Genomic DNA, 25,307 nt, shown 5'->3' on the forward strand with positions numbered 1-25,307 from the left:
CGCATGACCGCGGACTGCCCGCAGGCATGCCACCGAAGGCCGCCTGACTGCTGTGCTTGGGGCGGCAAAAAACGTAGAGCTGCCCCTGCACAGTCAACATGTGGAACTCTTTGCCAGAGGATGTTGTGAAGTCCAAGACCATAACAGGGTTCAAAAAAGAACTCGATAACTTCATGGAGGATAGGTCCATCATTGGCTATTAGCCAGGATGGGCAGGGATGGTGTCCCTAGCCTCTGTTTGGGAATGAGGGACAGGGGATGGATCACTTGATTACCTGTTCTGTTCATTCCGTCTGGGGCACCTGGCACTGGCCACTGTCAGAAGACAGGATACTGGGCTATATGGACCTTTGATCTGACCCAGTGGGGTCATTCTTATGTTCACAGAGCCTGCACCTACAGCACCAGCTAACCTGGTGCAAAAAGCTCAACCGGAGCCTGAAATACAACCCAGTGCATCAGAGGAGAGCAGTTCACAGTCGACGGAGACACTCCTATCATCTGAATCACTTCCAGTGGGACCAAGCCAAAGTGCACAACCCTGCAAGGAACTAATGTCTCCAGCATCAGGGAAGCAGTTCCAGGCAGATCAGAAATGGATGAAAGCCGTAAGGGAGCTTGGATGATGGCACAGAGCGACCCGCCACCTCTCAGCTCTTCCAATACGTCTAGGTTTGTTGTGGAAAGAGGACTCTTAAACACGGAAACCCTTTCTGGTTGGCACAAGGAGGACAGGCATCCTCAGAGACAGTTGGTAGCTCCAACTACGTATAGGGAAAAGCTCTTGAGCTCATCCTACAATCACCCTAGTGGCCATGCTGGGGTGAACAGGACCAAGGACTGTTTGGGGAAGTCATTTCACTGGAAGAGGATGGACAAGGATGTTTCTACCTCTTGTGAGGTGTGCCAAAGAGTGGAAAAGCCCCAAGACCAGGTCAAGGCCCCTCTCCAGCCACTCCCCATCACTGAGGTTCCATTTCAGCGAGTAGCTGTAGATATTCTGGGTCCTTTTCCTAAGAAGACACTCAGAGGAAACCTGTACATACTGACCTTCGTGGATTTTGCCACCCGATGGCCAGAAGCAGTAGCTCTAAGCAACACGGGAGCTAAAAGTGTGAGCCAGGCATTGGCAAACATTTTTGCCAGGGTAGGTTGGCCCTCAGACATCCTTACGGATTCGGGAACTAAATTCCTGCCAGGGACCATGAAACATCTTAGGGTAGCTCATGGGGTAAACCACTTGGTTGCCACCCATTACCACCATCAAACCAATGGCCTGGTGGAGGAGTTTAATGGGACTTTGGGGGCCATAATACGTGAATTTGTGAATGAGCACTCCAATGATTGGGACCTAGTGTTGCAGCAGTTGCTCTTTGCCTACAGGGCTGTACCACATCCCACTTTGGGGTTTTCACAGTTTGATCTCGTTTATGGCCACAAAGTTAAGGTGCCATTACAGTTGGTGAAGCAGCAATGGGAGGAGGTTACATCTTCTCCAGGAACTAACATTTTGGACTTTGTAACCAACCTGCAAAACACCCCCAAAGACTCTCTAGCCCTTGCTCAAGAAAACCTACAAAATGCTCAACAAGAGCAGAAGGCCTGGTATGATAAACATGCCAGAGAGCGTTCCTTCAGAGTAGGTGACCAAGTCATGGTCCTGAAAACACTCCAGGCCAATAAGATGGAAGCATTGTGGGAGGGGCCATTTATGGTCCAAGAACGCCTGGGAGCTTTTATTTATCTCATAGCATTCCAAAACCCTACCCTAAAACCTAAAATATACCATGTTAATTCTCTAAAGCCCTTTAATTCCCGAGAAATCAAGGTTCTCCAGGAGAGAGACGATGTTGAGTGGCCTGAAGGAGTCTACTATGAAGGAAAAAGCAACAGTGGCATTGAAGAGGTGATCTTTTCAATGCCCCTTGGGCATAAGCAGTGACAGCAAATCCAGGAGCTGTGCACCAACTTCGCGCCAATGTTTTCAGCCACCCCAGGACGGACAGAACAAGTGTACCACTCCATTGACACAGGTGATGCTCGCCCAATTAGAGCCCAACCCTACCGGATGGCTTCTCAATCCAAAACCTCAATAGAAAGGGAATCAAGGACAGGATACAGAGGGTGTAATCCACCCCTCTAAGGGTGGATGGGCCTCTCCAGTGGTTCTGGTTCCCAAACCAAATGGGGAAATTCTCTTTTGCATAGACTACTGTAAGCTAAATGTTGTAACTCACCCAGAAAACTATCCAATGCCACGCACAGCTGAGCTATTGAGGAAACTGGGACCTGCCCAGTTCATCTCCATCTTAGATGTACTTAAGGGGTACTGGCAAGTGCTGCTAGATGACCCAGACAAGGAAAGCTCAGCCTTCATCACCCATGTAGGACTGTATTAATTTAATGTGCTCCCTTTCAGACTGCGAAATGCACCTGCCACTTTCCAGAGACTGGTAGATAACCTTCTGGCTGGATTTGGGGAATTTGCAGCAGCTACCTTGACGATGTGGCCATATTCACAGATTCATGGGCAGAAGACCGGGAACACCTCCAAGCTGTCTTCCAGTGTATAAGGGAGGCAGGATTAACCGTTAAGGCCAAAAAATGTCAAATAGGCCTAAACAGGGTAACGTACCTTGGACACTAGGTGGGTCAAGGAACTATCAACCCCCTACAGGCTAAGGTAAATGCTATCCAAAATTGGGCTGTCCCTAAGTCAAAGAAACAGGTCCAATCCTTTTTGGGCTTGGCTGGGTATTACTGATGATTTGTACCACACTACAGCCAAATTGCCACCCCACTGACAGACCTAACCAGAAAAAAACAGCCAAATGCAGTTCAGTGGACTGAAAAGTGTCAAAAAGCTTTTAAACAGTTTAAGGCGGCCCTTACGTCTGACCCTGCACTAAGGGCCCCGGACTTCGACCAACTTTTCATTGTACCACAGATGCGTCCAAGCGCGGTGTAAAAGCAGTTTTAATGCAGGAAGGACAACAATTCCGTCCTGTCGTGTTTCTCAATTCCATCCTGTCATTTTTCTCAGCCAAAAAACTTTCTGAGAGGGAAAACCACTGGTCAGTCTCAGAAAAAGAATGTTATTCCATTGTGTATGCTCTGGAGAAGCTACTCCCATACATTTGGGGATGGTGTTTCAACCTGCAGACTGACCATGCAGCACTGAAGTGGCTTCACACAGTCAAAGAAACTAACAAAAAACTTCTTTGGTGGAGTTTAGCTCTTCAAGACTTTGATTTTGAAATACAACACATTTCAGCAGTCTCTGACAAAGTGGCCGATGCACTCTCCCGGAAAGGTTTCAAGGAATCAGCCGGATAAAAATATCCCTGTATTCTAAGTCATTGTAGTCCTTGAAATGTTAAAAATACTATTTAGTTCTTCATGCAATTAGTAGTAAAAATAGAAGTGCATGTATCTTATTAACTCTGTTTCCTAAACCTCCAGGAAGAAATCCCATATGGTGTGGACCTGACCAGAACCAGGCTGGCCAGCACCGTCTGTGATTTGGGGGGCATGTGATAAATGAAGAGGGGAGGGATGTCCCCCTTTTATAGACACCCAGCCAGCCAGTTAGCTATAAAATCCCTGTTTGTAGCTGTTCTCTACTTGCTTTACCTGTAAAGGATTAAAAAAGCCCATAGTTAAAAGGAAGGGAGTAGGCACCTGACCAAAAGAGCCAATGGGAGGGCTAGAACTTTTTAAAATTGGGAAAAAACTTTCCCTTTGTCTGTCCCTCTGTTCTCTGGAGAGAGGGAACAGAGCAGAGACAGTGCTAAAGCTATGCTGTAAAAAGCTGTGAACCAGGTATGAAAACCACCAGACCATACCTAGAACTACTCAATTTGAAACCCCAGATATGTAAGTAGATCAGGAAATGTCTAGGAAGACGTTATTAGGTTCTCTCTTTTATTTCTGTAACGCTTGTGGACTCCTCTGTGCTAACCCCCAAATGCTTTTCTTTTGCTGGTAACCATTAAGCTGGACCTCAAGAAAACCATTCTTGATGCTTAATTATTATATTTGCTCTTTTTAAATCTAGCAAAAGCCTAAGTTCCAGATTTATTTTCTTTCTTTTTTTTTAAATAAAATTTACTTTTGTTAAGAACAGGATTGGTTTTTTTGTGTCCTAAGAGATTTGTGCATATGTTGTTTCATTAGCTGATGGCAACAGCAGGAATCCCTATCCTCCCAAAATATTCCCCCAAGCCCCTTCAGCCCCTTTTCTGGGGAGGTTTGAGAATAATATACCAACCAATAGGTTACAATGTGAGCACAGACCAGACCCTTTGTCTTCAGGACACTCAAATCAATCAGGTTCTTAAAAGAAGAACTTTATAATAAAGAAAAAATAAAAGAATCACACCTGCAAAATCAGGATAGAATGTAACTTTATAGGGTAATAAAAATATTTAAAACACAGAGGATTAAAAAACAGGAATAAAACTATCTCTGTAACATAGGAAACATTCACAAGCCAAAACAAAAGATAACCTAACACATTTCCTTGCCCTACTTACAATTTCTGTGGCTTTAGATGGATTATTCCAGGCATATTTTCAGGAGATGTTGTACCTGCTTGGCTTCTCCCTCCATCCAGAGAGGGAACAACAAAAGAGAACAACAAACAAATCCTCCCTCCCTACCCCCGGTTTGAAAGTATCTTCTTTCCGCATTGGTCCTTCTGGTCAGGTGCCAACTAGTTTATATGTTCATGACAGATGTGGTAGATACCTCTCCTGCACCCCCAAATACCCCTCCAGCACCCCCAGGTGCCCCTCCAGCACCCCTAAAACCCACCAGTACCCCCTGGGTACCCTCTCAGTACACACACCTCTTCAGCTCCCCCAAATACCTTGACAGCACCCCCAGGTACCGCTCTCAGTACACGCACACCCCTCCAGTACCCCCAAATACCTCTTCTAGCACCCCCTTTCAGTATACACACTCCCCTTCAGCACCCCCAAATACTCCAGCAGTCCCAGGTACCCCTCTCAGTACACAGACACCCCCACAAGCACCCCCCAACTGTACCCACCTCCCCATTCCTCCACCACCCTCCTTTTTGGGAATCTGAAATATGTCCACCCTAAGTGAGGTAGAGAGAGAGGTGGGACCAGAGCGACTGCAGGGTGCTGGCTGGGAAGGTGGGAGCCAGAGATTGGCTGTGGGGTGCAGGGGGAAGTGGAGCGCAAAGGAAAGGAGAGAGGTTCCAGGAGCTGCAGAGGAAGAGCAGGGCCAGAGAGAGGCAGTATGGACTGATTGACTGATGCAGCTATTCCTTTGTATGGATTTTAGGATGGGGCTAACATCAGGCTTATACCAGCGATTCACTTGCAACCTTCACTGCTGTGCGCTGGCCACCACTCCATAACATCTAAACTAGTGAAGGCTTGGTAATTGCTAGCGCTTGTGGTTGCAAAGATAATCTTACAGCCAGAACTAAGTGCAAACTAGTCCGGTGTTGTCTTCAGCAGACAGCCGGAAATTACAGCTGAGAGGCGTTAAGTCCCCTACCTCCTGCGAATCATATCAGAGAGTTCAAATGTCATTGTTAAACTGTAGAGTTAACATCAGCGTTAATTAGTTCATTGCTGAATTTTTGTTGCTGATGGGAAGCAGTGAAGCCTAGTTCTGAGGCTGCTCGTTTGTCAGATCCTGTTGGCTTCAGTTTCTTTAACCCCTGGGGCTGTCTCCGCCCCTCCCCCCCACACACACACACGGGGATCAATATGGTTAACAATAAACCATGACCATCTCCCCCACACTACCCTAATGGCTTCTGTGTCTTCTGTATAGTTAGGATTTCTTCCCTCTGGACCCCTTAGAACGATAGACTCATAGAAGATTACTTTGGAAAAGACCTCAGGAGGTCATCCAGTCCAACCCCCTGCTCAGAGCACCTGGCTTGAACAAACATTCATGATTTCTCACACGTACACCCTCCGCCTCTGTAAACAGGTGGCCTGATGATTCCATAGTCATGCACAACTCCCTCTGAAACCTAGATTTTTATAGCTCATGTTAGAACGCTTTGCCTGAAACACCCCCTTTCAAAGACTGGTTTGTCCTGCAATTTGAAAATGGATCAGCTGTGTGTGTAATGGTAACAGTGCCTCCCAGTGGACAGTCTGGTTAATTTCATATTAGATATTCCTATAGAAACAACTCACACATTAGACTGATTTTTTCCCCGCTTCATTTTCTATACTTATCTGTAAAGAGGGAGCTGGCTTTCCCTCTACCAAGGAGGTACACATCGCTTTATCAAAATCTTCCATGCAACGGGGAGCACAGAGTAAGCTCCATGCAGCTCACGCAGATGCCAGAATGCCGCAGAGACAAAGCAAGATATCCCTGGCTTTATTATAATCTGCTGAATTATGACAAAATCCACATGACAGATTAACTCTGGAGAATGTTAAAAGAATGAAGAGACTGAGCAGCAATTTAGAAGTACCTTAGCATACAGAAATCGGGATGCTAAGGCCAGATTCAGTTATGAAGGACAGGATTAAGATGTAGCCATGACTTGTGAGAGCGTTCGGAAGGTGGGGATGGGTAAGGAATACAAGAGTGCATGTGAATTAGATAGGGGAATGGTGGGTGCGATTACAACTTGAATACATTTCATTCAGCATGTCACGGCCCTGGGCTGAATAGGAAGTGACTAAAGACCAGGAGCTGAGAATATCCCAGGATTTTTCAGTGACAGTTATTTTCCCAAGGGGAATCAAGTTCGTCCTCCCACCCTGCCCCAACATACAATCATCCGGCTAGGCTGAATGCGCAAGAGCAGTCTGGGTGCTCTAAAGCCCGTCCCATTGTACTTTCGTACACTAAGTATTCGCTAAAATGTATCCCAAAGCCTCCAGCCCCAGACAGAATGTTGACTTAGGAAACTCACAAGGCTCTGTATTAGGGGAGACTCATCAGTAGGATGGGAACTGGGGGAGAGGGGAAGTTTCCAACATTCTTCTTGGGCTTCCTGTATCATTTTACCTCGTTCTAGAAAGAGAAGGAGAGAACAATCCCCCTGGACTAACACTAATGATCATTTACTATAAGGAGTGCTTTATGAATGCTTGTCACGGCCCTCCAAGGTCTTTGTTATGGTGCAAGGAGACCAGAGGCCGAGTGACCAGCTCAGCTTTACAGCGGGGGAACGGGGGGTGTCGAGTGCAGCTGGAAGACTTGCTATTTAAAAAAACAAGAGCTGCTTTGAAAAAAAAGTCTTCATATTTTATCATTAAGGAGACACAAAATGAACCACCAGCCCTCTACCAAGATGATGGATGGGAATTTAGGAACTTTAATGAGACTATCTGGGAAACACATTTCTCTAGGACCTGAAAGCCCATAGTAGGCTTGAGGAATGACTGTGGGTGAGCCTACGCCATGGACTGCTTAGATTAATTATGTCATGGAAGTGATGACATTGGCCTTATAGCACTGAAGTGCCTGAACTTCTTGTCTTTCCTGAGTGGCACAGACATTATGTCACACTGCTTAGTGGACACAGCTTTCCAACAGCGGTCGCTCCAGTGCCAAACACCGAGAGAATATAACCCCTTTACTCCCACGTGAGAGTCCTGTTTACACATCTCTGGCATGCCAGGGTACAATCCAGACTAATGAGCAGCTCTGTCACCTCCTGGCCCTGCAGCCTTGAGTGTCTTACAAAGTCTCACTGGAATAACTCCCACCTGGGCCACACACAAACAGCCTAAGAGCGTGCAACTCACACCCTGAGTGTGTGTGTGTAACTGCAGCCTGCTAACCACACCTGAGTTACACTCTGGCTCTCACCAGCCGGGTTATACAGCAGGGTGACCCCAGCACACACCCAGTCTTAGATTTTCTCCCAGAAATCTATGTCCTGTACTGCCCAGCTCTCTCTTGGACCCTACAAATCATATTAAGTCCATTATTCCTGTAAGATTATTCCTGTGCACACAATTTACCACCCCAAAACAGAGTTACCCAGACACTTCCATTCAAACACACTAGACTAGATAAAAGAATAAAACAAGTTTATTAACTACAAAGAGAGAGATTTGAAGTGAATCCAACTAATGAGGAATAAAAGTCAGAAATGGTTACAAAGAAAATAAAGATGAAACATTTACTGGTGCCTAACTTAAATTATATCCTATTCAAGCGAAGTTTCTCACCACCTGCTTTCAGCTTCCTTCCAGATCAAACTGTGTATGTCAGGCCCTCTTCCTCGGCATCCAGTGAATACTTCCTGTCTCTCTTCAGGTGCAGTGAATGCCATGGGCAGGGAAGGAGGGGTTGTCCCTCCTTTTTATAGTTTCAGTCTCACTCTTGAAAAACATTTCCAGCTGGGCACTAGGACACACAGAGTTTATGTGGAAGGACGTTCACAGCTGGCTTTTCCTCATACGATGGACCTTCCTTTGTTTCCCTCCCTGATTGATGACAGTTTTCAGATTAAATGCAAATTCAGGGAGGCACATTCCTTTCTCGAGACCACACCTGGTTGCCAACTTCTGCGTGAGCAAGGCTGTGGGGTTGGGAACACAGGTCAGTATCATCATACAGGGAAATCTTATAAAGCTTTACATGCAATGTTGAGACACATAGCTTATCAGGACAATACTGATCAACAACTTGTGAGTTTTTGAATTATACCTCACAAGGCATACTTTGTACAAAGATTATTACAATAGTACGTAGGGTGTGAATACAGGAACATATTTGGTCCCAGCCTTATTACTACATGTGGCAGGGAGTTCCTCAGGCTAAACCTGCAGAACAGAGGCTTTTATTTTTTTCCCTTTTCAATCAGATTTAAAAGTGATTTCATTCCCTTGTGTGGTGTGGAAGGTAGGACAGCACAGCCCCTGTCAGTCCCACAAACACACACCCACAGTATTGAGAGACAGTTTGAAGTGACCTGAGACTTCAGACCAGGCAGGCGAATTACTCTGAGAGCTTGGTTTTATTGGAAGTAACCCAGTAGCACCTCAAGGCCCCAACTGAGACCAGGGCCCCCATTGTGCTCGGTGCTGCACAGACCCTGGCCGAGAGCGAGCCCCCTTTGTGCCGAGCATGGGTCAGACACCAGCTCTAACCCACTAGACCCCACTCCCTTCCACAGCTCCTGGGATAGAGTCCAGGAGTCCTGGCTCCCAGCCCTGCCACGGACGCTCTGGTTGGGAGGTTTCAAGTTCAGCAAGGGGCATCAGGATATGGATTCGGAGCATCCCACATAACGTTGCCACCTGGATGATTTTTAACTGGCCTGGCACTTTTTGTCCTGCCTTGCCTGTTGCCAGTGAAAAGATTTAATGTCTGGGGGTTTAATGTCCCTCTGCCAGACGTGAGTATGGACAGCTGCACATGCAGTGAATTTGTATCTACCACGCAGGACACGTGGCCGGGTGTGCAGCTGGCCCTGCTCAGCCTGTTGAACCACGGCAGTTTCTCTCAGCGCCAGGACGTGAGCTGGACTCACAGCTCACCAACAGGGAGGGGCAGGAGCAGGGTGGGAGAGGCAGAATCTCCTGGGAGGGGACGATGGGAGGAAGGTTCCCTCCTGGGCTGAATCTCCTGGGAGGCGCTGGGTGTGGGGGCTCATGATGGGCAAGGCAAGGGCTCCCTGTGCAAGAAAGAATGGCTGTGGTCACAGCTGTGGGGAAAGGGGCCACAGCCTCACCCCTGTTCACCACTGAACATCTCTTCTATTCACCCAACGGGAATGTCATTTATCCTTTATGTATTTGTTAGAATCTCACCAGGGCAGGAGAATGCAGCTCTGAGGATCTGTCATTCCCTAACAGAACACAGTAATACCTATATAGCGGTTCGGGGGTTTTGGGGGTCGATTTTGTTGCCCACTCACTCCGCGTTTTAGGTAGGCTTGGGACGATGAGATTTTTAGCGGTAATTGTCAGCAAACATCAGTTTCCCCGCGCACGCCTCCAAACCAAGGGGAAACGTTTCCATCGATAACAATCAAAATGTGCAGCTAGACAAAGAAAGAAAAATGCTCCTGGAAAACTTTCTAGTGTCCCACCTTATTGTGTAGAAAACTTTCAGCCGTGCTGGTGTCACTGGGGCTGCTTTCAGCATAATTACTTTGTGTAATTTGTCATGTGATGTCGACAATTTGTGTTTCTAAATGTTATAAGTAGACTTGGCAGAATTCTTTTTTAAAATAATTTCCATGCACAGTACTGTTTATTTCTAAGCAAAAGTTTTTGATGTTTTTCATTTAAATTTTCAGTTGTGGAAAATTACTGTGGGGGTGGGGAATCAAACCCTAATTCTGTAAAGACAACAGACGTTGATTTTAAAAGGTCACATTTTATAACTATTCAAACACAAATTATTAACAGCATGTGTATAAATATACAAAGTAAATAGCCTTAAATCAAACTCCAATATGTTCTCAAGCAGAAATTTTTTTATTATTAGCGATGGAAATATTTTGCCAGCAGTTTGTGTGTGTGCCTAATTCAGTATTTATCAATAAAAATCCATCCTTCCAAGCATAGTTATAAAGCTTTAACTTTTTGAATCTCAAGCTCTACTGCCATTAAATAACTGTCTGACCTTCACATATGGCCTGACCCCCGACACACACAAATTCCCACAACCCGTGAAGAAGCCGAGCTGGAAGGAGACAAAGGGGGGAGAGCCAGACAGACACAGGCAGATGGCCAAGGAGGGAGAGGGACGGGCTGTGGGAACCTCCAAAGGAAAGACCCTTGTCCTTTTTCCACCAGCTGGGAGAGCCACAAGCCCCGACCCCAGCGTGATGGGCTGTGGGGGAGGGGTCCAAGCCCTGCCCCACTCACCTTGTAGAGGGCTGCGGTGATGAGAGCCAGCAGGACCAGGCCCCCCACGCTGCTGCCCACGATGATGGGCAGGTAATTATAGACCTTGTAGCTCTCCACCATGGTCTGCATCTGGGGGAGAGGAACTGTGAGATGGGGACCCAGGAGTCCTGGCACCATCACCCTCCCCGCTCTAACACACCAGACCCCACTTCCTCCCCGAGCAGGGACAGGACCCAGGAGTCCGGGCTCCCAGCTCTAACCACTGGCCGATGCTCTCTCTATCCCGGGTGCAGTCACTCGGGTACCTGGCGCTGGATGAATCCCTCCTTCTGGGTGTATTTCTTCTCCTCGTATTCAATCCGGGCCTCGCTCACCAGACTCACTTTCTGCTGCTGAGTCTGGAACAGAGAAATTTACCGTCCCTGACCAGAAATGACACAAACCAGCATGGAGCATCGTCCCAGGAGGACCCAAAGCAATTTACAGGCCGTTCACACAGGGATTCCTTGCCCAGCACTGAGAGGCATGGGGCTGTTCCCATTGGGTGGGTCCCTCCCCTAGTGCTGGGAGGCGGAGGCAGAGGCAGCTCTTGTACCTGGGAGACCCACTGGAAGCTGACGTTCCCTTTGATCATAAACTCCAGCGGTTGCTGCATTTCCAGGGAGGTGATTCTGCACCGGATCTTCTTACAGGTGGCCACGGAGCAGTCCTGGGGGTGGAAGGATATCGCCGGGTGAGGCAGGGGGCATGCAGGGGCTCAGCATGGCCATGAGGGTCTGCGTCTGTCTATAGCAGGGGTCCCTCTCCCAGCTCAGCCCCCCACTTGCTGTCTGTGTTAGTGTGGAGGGGAAGGGGCTGCTGGGATCCACACCAGCCTGTACTCACCAGCAGGGGGCGCTCGCTCATTTGCTTCACAAAGTCCTTTGAACCGGGCGTTTCAGCCTCACTGGTGCACTGAGCCAGTTGGGGCTGGGGAGGGAGAGAGACACGGTGTTAATGGGGGTTGGAAGGGGACATGGGGCCTTTCCCCTCTAGGGGGCACCAGCACCAATCTGGCACCAGGGCAGGGGATTGGCTGGATCAGGGGCAGAGGAACAGGTCTTTTCCCCCTAGGCAGCCTATCCCAGCACACAAGGGAGGGAGAGGCAGGTACCTTGGAGGGGACAACCTCAGAGGCATCCCACACCCGGACCCCGCTCAGCTCCACGGGGAACTGGAACGTGACTGAGATGGGGACGCTTCGCTGCTGCAGATTCTTGACCTGAAAGAAACAGACTCACCTTAGGGCACTGCAGGAAGAGAACCCAGGAGCTCTGATACCCAGGCCCCGCTCTAACCCTGAGACCCCACTCCCCTGCCAGAGCTGGGGATAGAACCCAGGAGTCCTGGCTCCCTGCCCACCTCCATCCCTCAGTGCTCTAACCCACAAAATCTGACTGAGGCAGTTCCACTCCCTCCCTCTAGCCCTGTATCCCCCCTAACACTGTGCACCACCGGCCTCACCTCGTACCCATGTGTCACTGGCACGCTTGTCCCTGCCTCCTTGGTGGAGAAGTTGACGTACTTGGTTGACTCCTCAAGGCTGGGGAGGCAAAGGATGGAAAGAAGGTGAGAGATGGGAGTGTGATGAATGGGGCTGGAGAGTGGGAGTGGGGTGTCATGTCCAGAAGAGGGTGCTGTGCTGCAAGAAAGGACTCAGTAGGGGGCACACTCCCCTTGCAGTCAGCGCTGGAACGTATGATTAAGTGCAACACTAGGGACACTGTGCTGCAGGGAACAGGGTGGGGGCCCAGCAGGGGGCGCTTTCCCATCTGTCTCCGCACTGACCTACCTGGTGAGGATGATGAAGATGCCGTACTTGACCGGCAGCTCTGTCCGGAGAATCATGCGCTCAGTGATGGGGCTGCCATTGTCACTGGGGAGAGGGGGAGCAAAGGAGACAGATGTGAGGAGATGCAGCCAGTTAACTGTGCAAGGAGGCTGCACCACAAGCCTCTGCACTGTCCTGCTCCATGCCCGGCCCCTTCCTACTGCCCCCCAGCCCACCCCTGGCCTTGCACAGCCCCCTCACCTGCTGGCAGTGGCTGTGATCTGCAGCCTGTCCCCCAGGTCAGCCTCAGAGGAGACGTAGAAAGTGGCAACAAAGATGACCTGGAAAACACATGGGGGTTGAGAGAGCCAGTGGGCTCGGGGTCTGGGGAACTGCCAGAGACTGTGGGGGCGGGGCAGACACAGACAATGGCTGGGGGCCTGTTGTATGAACTTAGATGGAATAAATGGTCCAAGAGCGGCAAAGGGCGTTAACATGACCCTGTCCCTGTCCAACGTTAAACAGCGTTAACCTGGTTTGGGATCCAGAGACCTCAGCCGGCTCCGTGCCATGGCAACACCCCATTAACTATCATTTTAATGACCCCAAATGGGGGAGGGAACAGCCCCTCCCTTTGTTCTTTTCTCCCCCAGTGAGACCTGATTTCCAGCCCCCCAAGTCTGGCCCTTGGTTTGCAGTCCCGGCAGGGCCTGACCCCAGCCCCGGAGTGACCTCAGGGCTCTGTTTGCACTGACTCGCCGGGCTCCCCGGGCGCTTTCCCCAGCACATCTCTTGTCATGGGCTGGGCTGACCCCAGGGAACTGCCCCTCTCTGCCCCCAGCTGGGCTCACCCCTGGGGAGTTCACAGGCCAGGGCCCGTCCCTACCTCGGCCCCGCTCCAGAAGATGGGGTGGTTGATGTGGCAGGTGCTGTTCCTCTGAGTCTGCTCCTTGGAGCCCACCGCCGAGTTGCACCTAACGGCCATGGCCCTCCTGTTAGACTGAGCACAGGGACCAGCCAGTGAGAGATGGAGCCACAGCGCCCCCTGCTGAGCCACTCCCCTGCTCCCTGCAGCACAGAGCCCCCTGCTGAGCCCCCACCCGCTCCCTGCAGCACAGCACCCCCTGCCAAGCCCCCCACCCGCCCCCTGCAGCACAGCGCCCCCTGCTGAGCCCCCCACCCACCCCCTGCAGCACAGCGCCCCTTGCCGAGCCTTCTCCCTGCTCCCTGCAGCACAGCGCCCCCTGCTGAGCCCCCCACCCGCTCCCTGCAGCACAGCGCCCCCTGCTGAGACCCCCGCCCGTTCCCTGCAGCACAGCGCCCCTTGCCGAGCCTTCTCCCTGCTCCCTGCAGCACAGCGCCCCCTGCTGAGCCCCCCGCCCGCTCCCTGCAGCACAGCGCCTCCTGCCGAGCCCCCCCGCCCGCTCCCTGCAGCCCAGCGCCCCCTGCTGAGCCCCCCACCCGCTCCCTGCAGCACAGCGCCCCCTGCCGAGCCCCCCACCCGCCCCCTGCAGCACAGCGCCTCCTGCCGAGCCCCCCACCCGCTCCCTGCAGCACAGCGCCCCTTGCCGAGCCTTCTCCCTGCTCCCTGCAGCACAGCGCCCCCTGCCGAGCCTTCTCCCTGCTCCCTGCAGCACAGCGCCCCCTGCCGAGCCCCCCACCCGCTCCCTGCAGCACAGCGCCCCCTGCCGAGCCCCCCGCCCGCTCCCTGCAGCACAGAGCCCCCTGCCGAGCCCCCCGCCCGCTCCCTGCAGCACAGAGCCCCCTGCCGAGCCCCCCGCCCGCTCCCTGCAGCATACGCCCCCTGCTGAGCCCCCCGCCTGCTCCCTGCAGCACAGCACTCCAAACTGAGATCCCCTACTTAGCTGCACACCCACTCATTGCAGCACAGAACCCCTTGCTGAGCCCCTGCCTGCTCCCTGCAGAGCAGCATCCCTTGCCAAGTCCCCTGCCCACTCTCTGGAGCACAGCGCCCCTGCAGAGGCTGCCCCTCATGCCTGGTATGCATTGGGGTACCTGGAGCAGCAGGACCCGGCGGTAGGACAGCGCGGCCGGGTAGAAGAACTGCACCGTGGTGCTGTAGGAATTCTCCCCACGGTTCTGGATGGAGACGGTGGTGTTGAGTTCGGGGGTGACCCCCACCACCAGGGTGCTCAAGCTATGGGGGAGAGAAAGGGGTGAGCTTCCTCAGAGCAGCTTCCTCCCTGGCTGCTCTGTGAACTTCCTCTAGCAGTGCCCAGCCAGGGACCCCAGTGCTGCAATCTTCGCCACAGCAGTGCCCCCCACCCAGGATCCATCAGCACTGGAAATCCAAGGTGTGATCAAGCTCGACGGGTCCCCCCATGGCGGGTGATTTTGCAGGGAGGATTCAGTGACTTACCCAGAGAAATTGAAGGAGACTGCTAACTGGTCATCGCAGCGGCCATCCGCGCCGCAGTCTTTCTGAAACGGGAGCTGGGGAGGGCAGGAGGGCAGGGGTCAATGGGGAGAGGGCTGCAGCAACATCTGCCAGAGCAACATTGCAGGGACCCAGGGGCCCTCCAGTTACCCCAGCACCTCCCAGTCCCCTGCACAGGAGACAGTTGAACCCATCATCGGACCCACCCTTGCCACCCACCCACTCACCCATACCCCTCCTCCCCATTCCACCTCCCGGCTCCAGCCAACAACAGTATCACACTTCTAGGGGTGCCAGGGCAGGGGGCCTGCCTGGCTGGCGGGGGAATGGGGAACAGGGCATGAGGCCTTTCCTCTCTAAGGGACCCTGGCCAAAATAATTTTGAAAATTTTTCAGCAAAAATCCTTTTTTTAGCCAAAAATCTTTTTGGTTTTTTGGACAGAAATTCTGGGAACTTTGAGGAGAAGTTGGAATGTTCCCACCTAGTGGAGACAGGTCTGTAGCCAAGGCAAACTGGGCATCCATCTCTGTCGCCCTCTAGTGTCCATACTCTGTAAGGGGGTTAGGAAGCTGCTGCTGGTTCTGTACTTTTCAGTCTCTCGCTTTTGAATGCCAACATCACTGGTTTGATCCCTGCAGCAGACTCACCATGGGGCCTGTCTCTGGCATCTTACTGAGCCTGCAGACACCAGCACAGAGTCCTCGCTCAGGATGGGTCTGAGGCCTCCAGCGGCAGGGATGGGCTCCCCGGTCAAGGTGTAGTTGAAGCGTAGGGTGATGGGAGTCAGAATGTCTCCGGGACAGAGCTGGGGAAACAGAAACACGTTGGGCCCCTGAATGGAAAGGGAAACTGGGATCCAGAGAGACGTTTGTTCTCTGGGTGATTTGGGAGCAAGGGGTAGGGTGGAGGGGCAGACACAGTGGGAGAGAAAGGAGCCGGGATACCCAGCACTCACAGGTAACATTATCCGGTACATCTCACATTTCTTCTCAATGCTGAGCTGCAGCTCCCTGCTCAGGACGGGGCTGGTGGAGTTGAAGGCGACTTGGATCTTCGTCCGCCCGGGGTCCAGGGCCAGGCTGTACTGGATGGTGCTGGAGATCCTGTCACCTACGGGGGAGGGAAAATGAGGAACAGAGAGAGACACAGCAGGAACCTCAAGGGGAAATGGGACACGGGACCTTTCCCCTCTAGGGGGAGCTGGCTCGAGTCCAACCCAAGGCAGGGAACTGGCTGGCTCAGAGTGCAGGGGAGCGGGAGATGGGTTTGGTCTGACCTAGGCTGTCCCTGGTGCTCTTAGTGATGGTGAAGCAGACCTCTGCACTGCTGGCCTCCGTGTTGAGCTGCTCCTGCCCCTGGCAGTTGAAGGCCGAGATGGGGATCGTGGGGGGCTGGAAGCTGATGGAGACCCTGACTCTGAGCACCGGCCGGGACCTGTCATGGGGGGAACAGAACCATCACCCATCTGCTCTCTGCAATGGGGCCAGACCCCCTCCCTCCCCAGAGACTCCCCCCCAGCCTGGATGTGCTCGCAGCACACCAGGGAGACAAGTTATGGATATGTAGGTCTACTAGAGGATATGCTGGGAGGCAGATAAGGGAGCAGCAAAGCAGGGGCAGCAGGTTTGCATAATTTTTGGTGGTGCCCAGAACAGGTCCAAGTCCTGTCCTCCCACACACCCTGCCACACACTCACACCTGCCTAAGGATCTGGAAGGGAGTTTGGGTGCTGGGTGCGGGCTCTGGGCTGGGGCAGAGGGTATGGGTTCAGGAGGGGGTGTTAGGTCTGGAAGGGAGTTTGGAAGGAAGAGGGGGTTTGGGGGTGCAGGCTCTGGGAGGAAGTTTGGGTGCGGGAAGGGTTTGGGTTGCAACAGAGCCCCCTCACCACCACACTCCCTGGACACACTATGCCCAGCACCCCCACCCACAAATCCATAGTGCTGTGAACACTACCACTTCCCTCACCCTCAGCCCCACCTCAACCAAGAGGAGCAAGGGCAGGGGAGGAATCAGGGAGACATGTGGGAGCATCAGGGGGAACTCAGACTCAAACTTTGCTGGAGCCGGGCCCCCAGGCCCAGAATATTTCTGGAGCCCAAGCGCCACGGGCTCATGCAAGTCACTGGCCCTGCAGCAAAGCTATTATTGTGCCTTTCTCCAGTACAGGTGAGACAGACAGACAGACACACAATGTATTGCTACTGTGTGCAGCCTTCACTACACTACAGATAACTGAGCCTAATGAAGCATGGCAGATTACTGGTTCTCATTCTCAAAATGTTGCCTCAAAGCCTCCCTGATTCAAATAGCCCCCATTGTGCCCCTCCAATAGCCATGTTATCTGGCTGCTCAAAATCAGCATCCAGGTGATCTGGCTCAGCACTCCACCCCAGGCAAGCTTTTCTCCCTTAGCCCCACAGGCAGCTCTGAGCATTGGAATGTTTTCCTCACTAAGACCTAACCTTCCCTAAAGGCATCGCCAACGCGCTTTTAATGTGCCAAAGGCACATTCCACAGTCATTCTGCATCTACTCAGTCTGTTGTTGAAGCACTCCTTGCTGCTGTCCAGGTTTCCCATTTAAGGCTCCATGAGCCATGGGAGTAAGGGATATGCTCATCATCTCAGAGCTGCATAACAATGTGATCCCACAAATCAGTGCTTGTTTCCCAATATCAAAAGTGACGGTCCACTGTGTTCAGCTGTTCCATGAATGTCAAAAGTAATCTGGTGTTGGTTCTTTCCAGGGCACAGAGCAGGTCAGGCAACTCTGGTTCAGATTGGGAGCTCATGATATACTGCATGACCATCCACGATGCGTGCGTAACAGTGACCACAACAGTAGAGATCAGTGCAGGATTCATCTTTTCAGACAGAGGTGGCAGGTGCACAGTAAACAAGAACCATTGAAAAATGCCACAGAATGCAGTCAAAAGCCCATGGAATGCTGGGACGGAAAGAACTGCATCATGGGACATTGATTCCACACCCATGATGCACTGCGATCCACTCCACCTTCCAACACCTAGCTGTGGAATGTGGTGAGTAGCACACTGAGATCGGTCCCACAGTGCACTGCTCTCACTCTCAGTGCTACAGCACCAAGTGTGGATGCGCTCTGCTGACAGAAGGACCGTAGTGTGGACATGGAATAGCGATGAAATTATAACACTTTTAGGTCGTCAGCATAACATGTATTGAAAACACTCTGTAGTGTAGACAAGGCCTGAGACTGTCATGTGGAGCAGTGCAATGACACAGAGTTACTTACCTCAGGAGCAGGACCTGCCCTTGTGCCCCCACTGCGATGTCCGGCAATCCATCCCCCGTCAGATCTGTCCCACCACTGACAGCCTGGCCAAAGTAGTGCAGCTTGCTGGGAAACTGTGACCCCACTATGCGCTGTAGGGCAGAGAGAGGTGAGTGTACTATATAAGGGATGCAGAAGGGGTGAGTGTACTATATAATGAGCACTAGGGGGCACCAGAGGATAAGAGCTAGGAAAGGGGTGAGTGTACTATATAATGAGCACTAGGGGGCACCAGAGGATAAGAGCTAGGAAAGGGGTGAGTATCTATATAATGAGCACTAGGGGGCACCAGAGGATAAGGGCTAGGAAAGGGGTGAGTATCTATATAATGAGCACTAGGGGGCACCAGAGGATAAGAGCTAGGAAAGGGGTGAGTGTACTATATAATGAGCACTAGGGGGCACCAGAGGATAAGGGCTAGGAAAGGGGTGAGTATCTATATAATGAGCACTAGGGGGCACCAGAGGATAAGAGCTAGGAAAGGGGTGAGTATCTATATAATGAGCACTAGGGGGCACCAGAGGATAAGAGCTAGGAAAGGGGTGAGTGTACTATATAATGAGCACTAGGGGGCACCAGAGGATAAGGGCTAGGAAAGGGGTGAGTACACTGTATAATGGCACTAGGGGGCTGTGGGACCCCATGGTGTCCCTTCAGGGCTGTGTACTGACCCCTTCCCATAGGAGCTGGGCTCACCTGTCTGTACTGGGGACTGAGGCCTCCCTTTTCCCCATGGAAGATGTACAAGGCCCCATGATTGTCATCCTCCATGGGAGCCCCGATGGCCACATCTGTCTGTCCGTCCCCGCTGATGTCCCCGATTTCAGACATGCTGGCCCCGAAGTGCCCAGACACTTCCCCCGTCTGCCCATGTAGTGTCTTGGTGCAGATCATCGTCGTCCCCTGCAGGCCCAATCCACATGGAAAAAGGATCAGCACTTGCTGTCATCAGAGAGTGATCCTTACCAAGCTCCTTCCCCTCTCTCAGCAGCACAGTGTGTGTCCCCCCTCCCGACTCTGGGTCCTGGGGTCAGAACTGACTGGGAGGGAAGAGCGCCCCCTACTGAGCCTCTACCCTGCTTCCTGGAGCACCATGCCCCCTACTGCAATACTAATTGTCACAGCACCACAGCAGTCCAGACAAACAAGAACCCCCGGCCACCCATCTTCCCCATGGCTGCACTCCTCTTTCTTACCGGCAAGTTAATTGGGCAGATATAGACCCGTCCTCCATTCAGAGGTGTACGGTACAAAGGGGCTCCGATTAGAACCAGGTCCGTGTTCCCATCTCTGTCGAGGTCCACAGCACACAGTGTACTCCCGAAATACGAGCTGTCCTGGAGAAGCAGATAAGCCAACCCCTCAATTTAGTCACCTCCTACTTCTTCTCCCACTGAGACCCTTCTCACCCTCTGGGGATACGGATTCAGTCCCAATGTTCATTCCATCTTTAGTCTCACCCTCCTTCAGTGCAGCTGGTGGCGCTATCTCGGTAAGTGTTCTTGAACAGACAAGCAGATAGACCTTGGAGGGCCGGGGTTGCTGAATGCTAACTGTGGTGCAGTTCTTTTCAGAGGTTGGGCTATCACAAGTCAAGTTCATCACTGACTGAGCCACTGTTATAAGTTTTGTTTAGGTTGCATGTATAGGCAATTGGAGCTTAGAGAAATTCACTTTGTTAGTGTAGTGTGATCTTTTTCAGCCACTGTTAATATCACTAGTAATATTATTTCCTTGCCTGAGTCTCTCTAGCCTAGATCCACAAAGGTACTTATGTGCTTAACCCCCTGGACTTAACTGACTCTGTGAACCGCAAAACCTCTTCATGGTTGCCGCTGACCCCTGTAGGTTCCTAAACTAACTTGGTGCCTAAGTTTTTGCAGCAGAAGCTCCTTTGTTGCTGTCTTAAGGTCAGGGCATGTGCCTTACAGTCTTACTCTAAGTGTGCAGTTGCCTGGTGCCCATTTCCCCCTGCCCCCATCCCAGCATGATCCACAAACTGGGGGAAGACAGGTGCTCCTCCATCTAACTCCTCCTCCACCTCCGGTAGGTGTGGTCAGAGGAGAAGGAATTGAACAGGCACCTGCTATTTCTCAGTTCAGTGCTCTAACCCCTGAGCTGTGGGATATTCTGATGTAGGCTCCCTCAGTCTCCCCTGTTAATATTGTTCCACTTTAATTGACTAATTAAGTATCAGTTGGGCCACAGAACATGTGCAAATCACAACCACCCTACAGCCTGAGAGAGGGCAGCTACCTGGTTAAATCTTTCTTCCTAATCAGAAAAAGCAGAGATTTGAAACAGGGGTCACCCATGTACTAGGTGAGAACTCCAACCCCCAGGCTATATGGGAAACCTCTCTTGTCTCTTCCAGCTCATTTGTGAATATCTTGGCAGCTCTGAGCATGCCTATTGGATGAGACCTAACATGTGGGGTAGGTGAAGAGTGCATGTGTCTCTCTCCCCCGCCCACCATTTATTTATCGCTGGCAGAGGCAGGTGCCTCCCTGCAGCATCACAATGCCTAAGTCCCTTGGTGGGTCTGGGCCTCTGTCTGTATCCACCTTATGAATTCCATCTAGACTGTAAGTGAAGGTAACAGAAGTGGGATATTGGAGAGATGCTGAATGTCAGCTGCGGTGCAGTTCTCTAAACTAGTCAAGTTTATCCCCTGCCTGAGGCTCTCTGACCGAATCGTTCCTGAAGGTGAAGCCAAACAGAAATATTATATGATGTCAACAGTTTACAGGCTTCCTCCAGTGTTCTCCTCTCACACCCACAATCCACATTACTTGTAACACTCCCCATACCTGCTCTCCCAACAGCTCTGCTCTGGGTGTCGATTCCCCACCCTTGGTATCTCGGCTGAACAGGAGGACTTTGCCAGTGCTTTGGCAGTGAAGGGCCCCAACCATGTAGGTCCTCTGCCCATTGGCTGTGATGACCTGAGATGAATAACCTCAAAGGAAAAGAGAGACATGGGGAGGTGTCATGGGAAACAGCCATACAATAGTGTAACGGGTTGCACCACCCCAACTGGGATGCCACCTGATGTCCTGGGTTTTCACTGAGCCTCTTCTGCTCCATCAGCCTGGATTCCCTCTTCCTGTTTTCCTGAATTAGGCTCTCCAGTCTCGTGCAGTACACACACACAGGTAGGGCCACACCCAGCGGCAGACACAGACTGAAATTAGTTCTATGTGAGAGGACTCAGCTGGAACTCATGTGCACAACCTTTTGGGCAATAAACTCAAAATAATACTGTCTTACACTGTACAGAGAGATCTGCACAGCGCAAGCTCCTAAAAATTCACCCTCTCCCTCAATGTGGAGAGAGATGTGCACTGCTTCTTGCACCCTCCAGGTATGAATTGCACAAACTGGGTCTTACTATAAACAAGAAATAACTTTATTAACTACAAAAGGTAAATTGTAAGTGATTATAAGGGAAAGCAAACAGAACAAAGCAGATTACCTCAATAAATAAATAAAACCTTCAAACTCAGCATAACACACTAGATAGGTAGGATACAAATTAGTAGATTCTCACCCTGAGTGATAAACAGGCAGCACATTCTTAAGGCACAAGTTGCCTTGGCTTTTCCAGGTTTTCATACTCATGCTAAAAATTCTTCTAGCCTGGGACCACCACTTCCCACAGTTCAGTCCTTGCCCCTCAGATATTTCCAGGTGTGTTGTTGTAGGGAGTGTGGCAAATTGCCGGCACTAGTATGATGGGTCTTCCGCTTTCTCTTCTTAGGGGGCAGGGTTCAGGGCACCATTTCTTGCCCCTGAACTGGAATATTAACTGCCCCACTAGTGTCCTAGAGGAGGGGAGTGGAGAGGGAGGGACCTGGGCCCGCCCTTTACTAGCGGTTCCTTCCCCTGGGTTTCTTCCCTCTCCTGCCCTTCAGTTTGTGGGGGCTTCCTGCCCTCCCTCTGCACAAGCCAGGTGCCCCTTTACCTAGGGTCTTGGTCTTCTTAGCCCACCGCAGCACTTCTCCAAACTTTCCTATGCTTCCCTCAAAAGTTCTCTTTGCTCCAACACCAATCCACTCTGTTTCTACTCCTTCAAACTGCTCTCTGCTCCAACACTAATCCTCTCTGCTTCAACTCCTCCCTTGTCCGATTGAAGCAGGGGGTTTTTATCAGGTGACTGGCTTCAGGTGCTTTAATTAATCTATAGCAAACTTTCTTCCCTGTACAGGGTATAAAGCTCCCTTCTAACCCTCTCCTGCTGCCCTCTGGCCATGCTGTATCACAAGAGAGTGAGGTCCCCCATGCTATCATTGTCCACTTTGTATATCTTCTTCCCACTTGCTGGAAAGCTCTTTTGCTGTGACCTGGGCCAAACAGTTCCCATTGTGTAGTGCTATCTCTGAGAGGTTTGTATTGTACCCAGTTCCTGGGGTAATCCATGTGCTTATGTGAATTTCCTCAATAAGCCAATAACACTGTTTGGCCATTTTACCGTTGTACCTAAAAGGCTGCTTGTGGGTGTTGTTAACCTCACCACACGTTTCAGTACCACATAAGTAGCCAAACTTCATAACTTCACATAGAATGATAACACACACAATCCAATGAGATTAATGTTCAGCAGATCAAGACTTTTAGAATAATCCCTCACAAGACATACTTTGTACAAAACATATCCTAATTACATGACAGTGATGAATATTGGGGTGTCAGGGTGTCACAAACAGTGCTACACAGAGATCCCTTTCCCAAAACTAAGATGCAGCCACCTCTGGGAGCAGGGGCTGTTTAAATAGGTAAGAGGAAATCTTTGGGTTTGTTCTTACTGAGGGAAGCATCATTCATGTCCGCAGAGGTTCTGGGTATGTCGATGAAACTCATTTCCCACTGCTCCTGTATAGGTATATCCCACCGGACCAGTCATAGGCTCCCACCATTCCCAGCTCTGGATTCCCAGCAGCTCCCCGTACACATTGGCTGTCAGTATAAGCGCTGTAAAGATGCGTTAAAGGCCAACATGAAGTCATGCAGCATATCTCCCAATGATCTGGAAATGATATCTCGGGACAGATGGTTCTGGCGGCAAACTATTACACAGGCTCTCAAACACTTCGAGAGTGAATGTATCCAGACATGACAAGAAAAGTGTAGGGTTCAAAAAGAGTGCACGGCTCTGAGCAGACAGCATCCCCTCCCCATACTACAATACAAGCTATCTTCCAAGGTGGCTGTGTTTGCCAAATGATTTTCCAGTCATACCCTATGCTGATATCTAGGTCCTCTATTTGGGAAGCTTTTTGTTGTTCTGGAGTCCACTCCTGCAAACCATGCCCCCTGCCATTCACTGATTCAACAGATGAGCCAGGAAGATTTGCATTTCTGCAAGTTATGGGGAGAGAGAGGAGACAGCCATTTCTTCCTAACCACACCCATCCCCTTGGGGCACCAATTCTTTGCTCTCTGCTTGGGGCAGTGTTTGCCGTTCCCATCTGAACAAAGCCATCTAGCCATGCGCCCAGGCCTGTGCGTGATTGTGCTGGGATGAGCATATGAAGGAGTGAAGGGGCATGGATACAGGAAAGCTAATGGTAGGTGGTTGATTACAGCAGGGAAACCAGACTTGGGCAAATATCTGATTTGTGATTGAGAGAAATGCAGTTTATTTGGACTGATTAGTGGAGGGGTGTTTGGTATTGTAATGGTACAAAGGCAAGCATGGGGTATGCGTACTATAGAGGGGACATTTGGGTTTTAAATGCTCAATACAAGCCCCTGGGCATTCTGAAGGAAAGGTTTGGGTACTGTGTGGTTACTTTGTAAAAATCAACCCTGCATAGCCCTGACGACTCAGAGCCCACAAAAAGCCCCTGAGCTCCTCAGGAAGCATAACCTTGGGCTGGATAATTGCGTTTGTGGGCCTCCACCCTTGGGGCTAATACACCCAGGGGAATGCCAGAATTTGGCCTCTTTACAAGCATGTCCAAAATCCAGTGTTTGTTTATGGAATCACTATTCTGATGAACAGCTCTTAATTCCTGGAAACCCTGCCCCAGCTGCCAAGTAAAATGAAACTTAAAACATATTTTCATTGTTCTCTCTTTTTATTCATAGATTAGATCTACTTCTCACCAACCGGAGCTACATCAAGAAAAAACCAACTGGCTGAATTAATCACAGTTGCCTGTAGCCATGTTGCAATTAGTTTTTTTTTTTAAATGACCTTTTATTTCCTAGGCCACGTTAGGAAGATCATGGCAAAGCTCCTTGGAAACCAATAGGATTTTTGCCTGAATACGGACTGTAGGATTTGTCCCTGAGTGAGAGACTTGGCAGGGCCGTCAGTTACATTAGAAAACTGATTGTCTTACTTTTATTTGTAGGGGCTCAGGGCACCTGTTTCTAGAGATTGATGGGCAGCTGGGACAGCAGAGGGTGGAAAGACACCTGAGTCTCAGGCTATTGCACTGAGAATATTATAGCAACAGGTGCCTAGAAGATTGTCAGTTTGGCCCCAGCTTCCAGTATCTAATCTGTGTCTGGAACATTAGACTCTCCCTCTCTGCCTCGGGTAAGTAAAGACTTAACCCAGAATAAGGTGCAAAACAAACCACCATTTACTGAGGGAAGTGTACAGAAAGTAGGGAAACCCAGTGGAAGAGATAAATAACAAACGCCTCAGTGGTTTCACCATACAGGCATGAAGCCTGGATCCCAACTACCCTCGGTGACACTCTGGGTTTTATACTTGCAGGTCCTGATGGCAGAGGCAAGCAGAAGATGGACGGCAGCTGATGACAACTGGAACCAGTCCCCAGGCAATCCATGGGCTCCACTTCTACTGTCCCAATGTAGCTTGAGCAGGAGGAACATGGAACCAGAGCAGATGTTGTGGCTCAGGATCACTCTTCAATCTTCTCCAGAAAAGTGATGCTGGTGTTGATGGTCCTCGATGCCCGCACAAAGTGACTGTTCTCTGGTTGCCTCTGTG

General features: G+C 50.8%; 1 protein-coding gene across 1 annotated transcript in view; it reads right to left on the reverse strand.

Annotated features, from left to right (window-relative positions):
• Positions 1 to 8,415: 8,415 nt before the first annotated feature.
• Positions 8,416 to 25,307, reverse strand: part of LOC128836849 (integrin alpha-D-like) — an 80,261-nt gene continuing 63,369 nt past the window's right edge. The window contains exons 14-31 of the mRNA XM_054027514.1: positions 19,537 to 19,677; positions 19,037 to 19,243; positions 18,302 to 18,432; positions 16,309 to 16,466; positions 15,988 to 16,142; positions 15,706 to 15,837; positions 15,014 to 15,087; positions 14,650 to 14,791; positions 13,520 to 13,633; positions 12,895 to 12,974; positions 12,655 to 12,738; positions 12,327 to 12,405; positions 11,977 to 12,084; positions 11,709 to 11,792; positions 11,419 to 11,532; positions 11,129 to 11,221; positions 10,842 to 10,952; positions 8,416 to 8,542 (exon numbers count right to left, since the gene is read on the reverse strand). Of these exons, the coding sequence (XP_053883489.1) occupies positions 8,465 to 8,542; positions 10,842 to 10,952; positions 11,129 to 11,221; positions 11,419 to 11,532; positions 11,709 to 11,792; positions 11,977 to 12,084; positions 12,327 to 12,405; positions 12,655 to 12,738; positions 12,895 to 12,974; positions 13,520 to 13,633; positions 14,650 to 14,791; positions 15,014 to 15,087; positions 15,706 to 15,837; positions 15,988 to 16,142; positions 16,309 to 16,466; positions 18,302 to 18,432; positions 19,037 to 19,243; positions 19,537 to 19,677 (2,085 nt within the window). The 3' untranslated portion in view covers positions 8,416 to 8,464. The remainder of the gene's footprint in view (positions 8,543 to 10,841; positions 10,953 to 11,128; positions 11,222 to 11,418; positions 11,533 to 11,708; positions 11,793 to 11,976; positions 12,085 to 12,326; positions 12,406 to 12,654; positions 12,739 to 12,894; positions 12,975 to 13,519; positions 13,634 to 14,649; positions 14,792 to 15,013; positions 15,088 to 15,705; positions 15,838 to 15,987; positions 16,143 to 16,308; positions 16,467 to 18,301; positions 18,433 to 19,036; positions 19,244 to 19,536; positions 19,678 to 25,307) is intronic.

This window comes from Malaclemys terrapin, chromosome 4 (genome assembly GCF_027887155.1).
Source record: "Malaclemys terrapin pileata isolate rMalTer1 chromosome 4, rMalTer1.hap1, whole genome shotgun sequence".
Classification (NCBI taxonomy): Eukaryota; Metazoa; Chordata; order Testudines; family Emydidae; genus Malaclemys; species Malaclemys terrapin.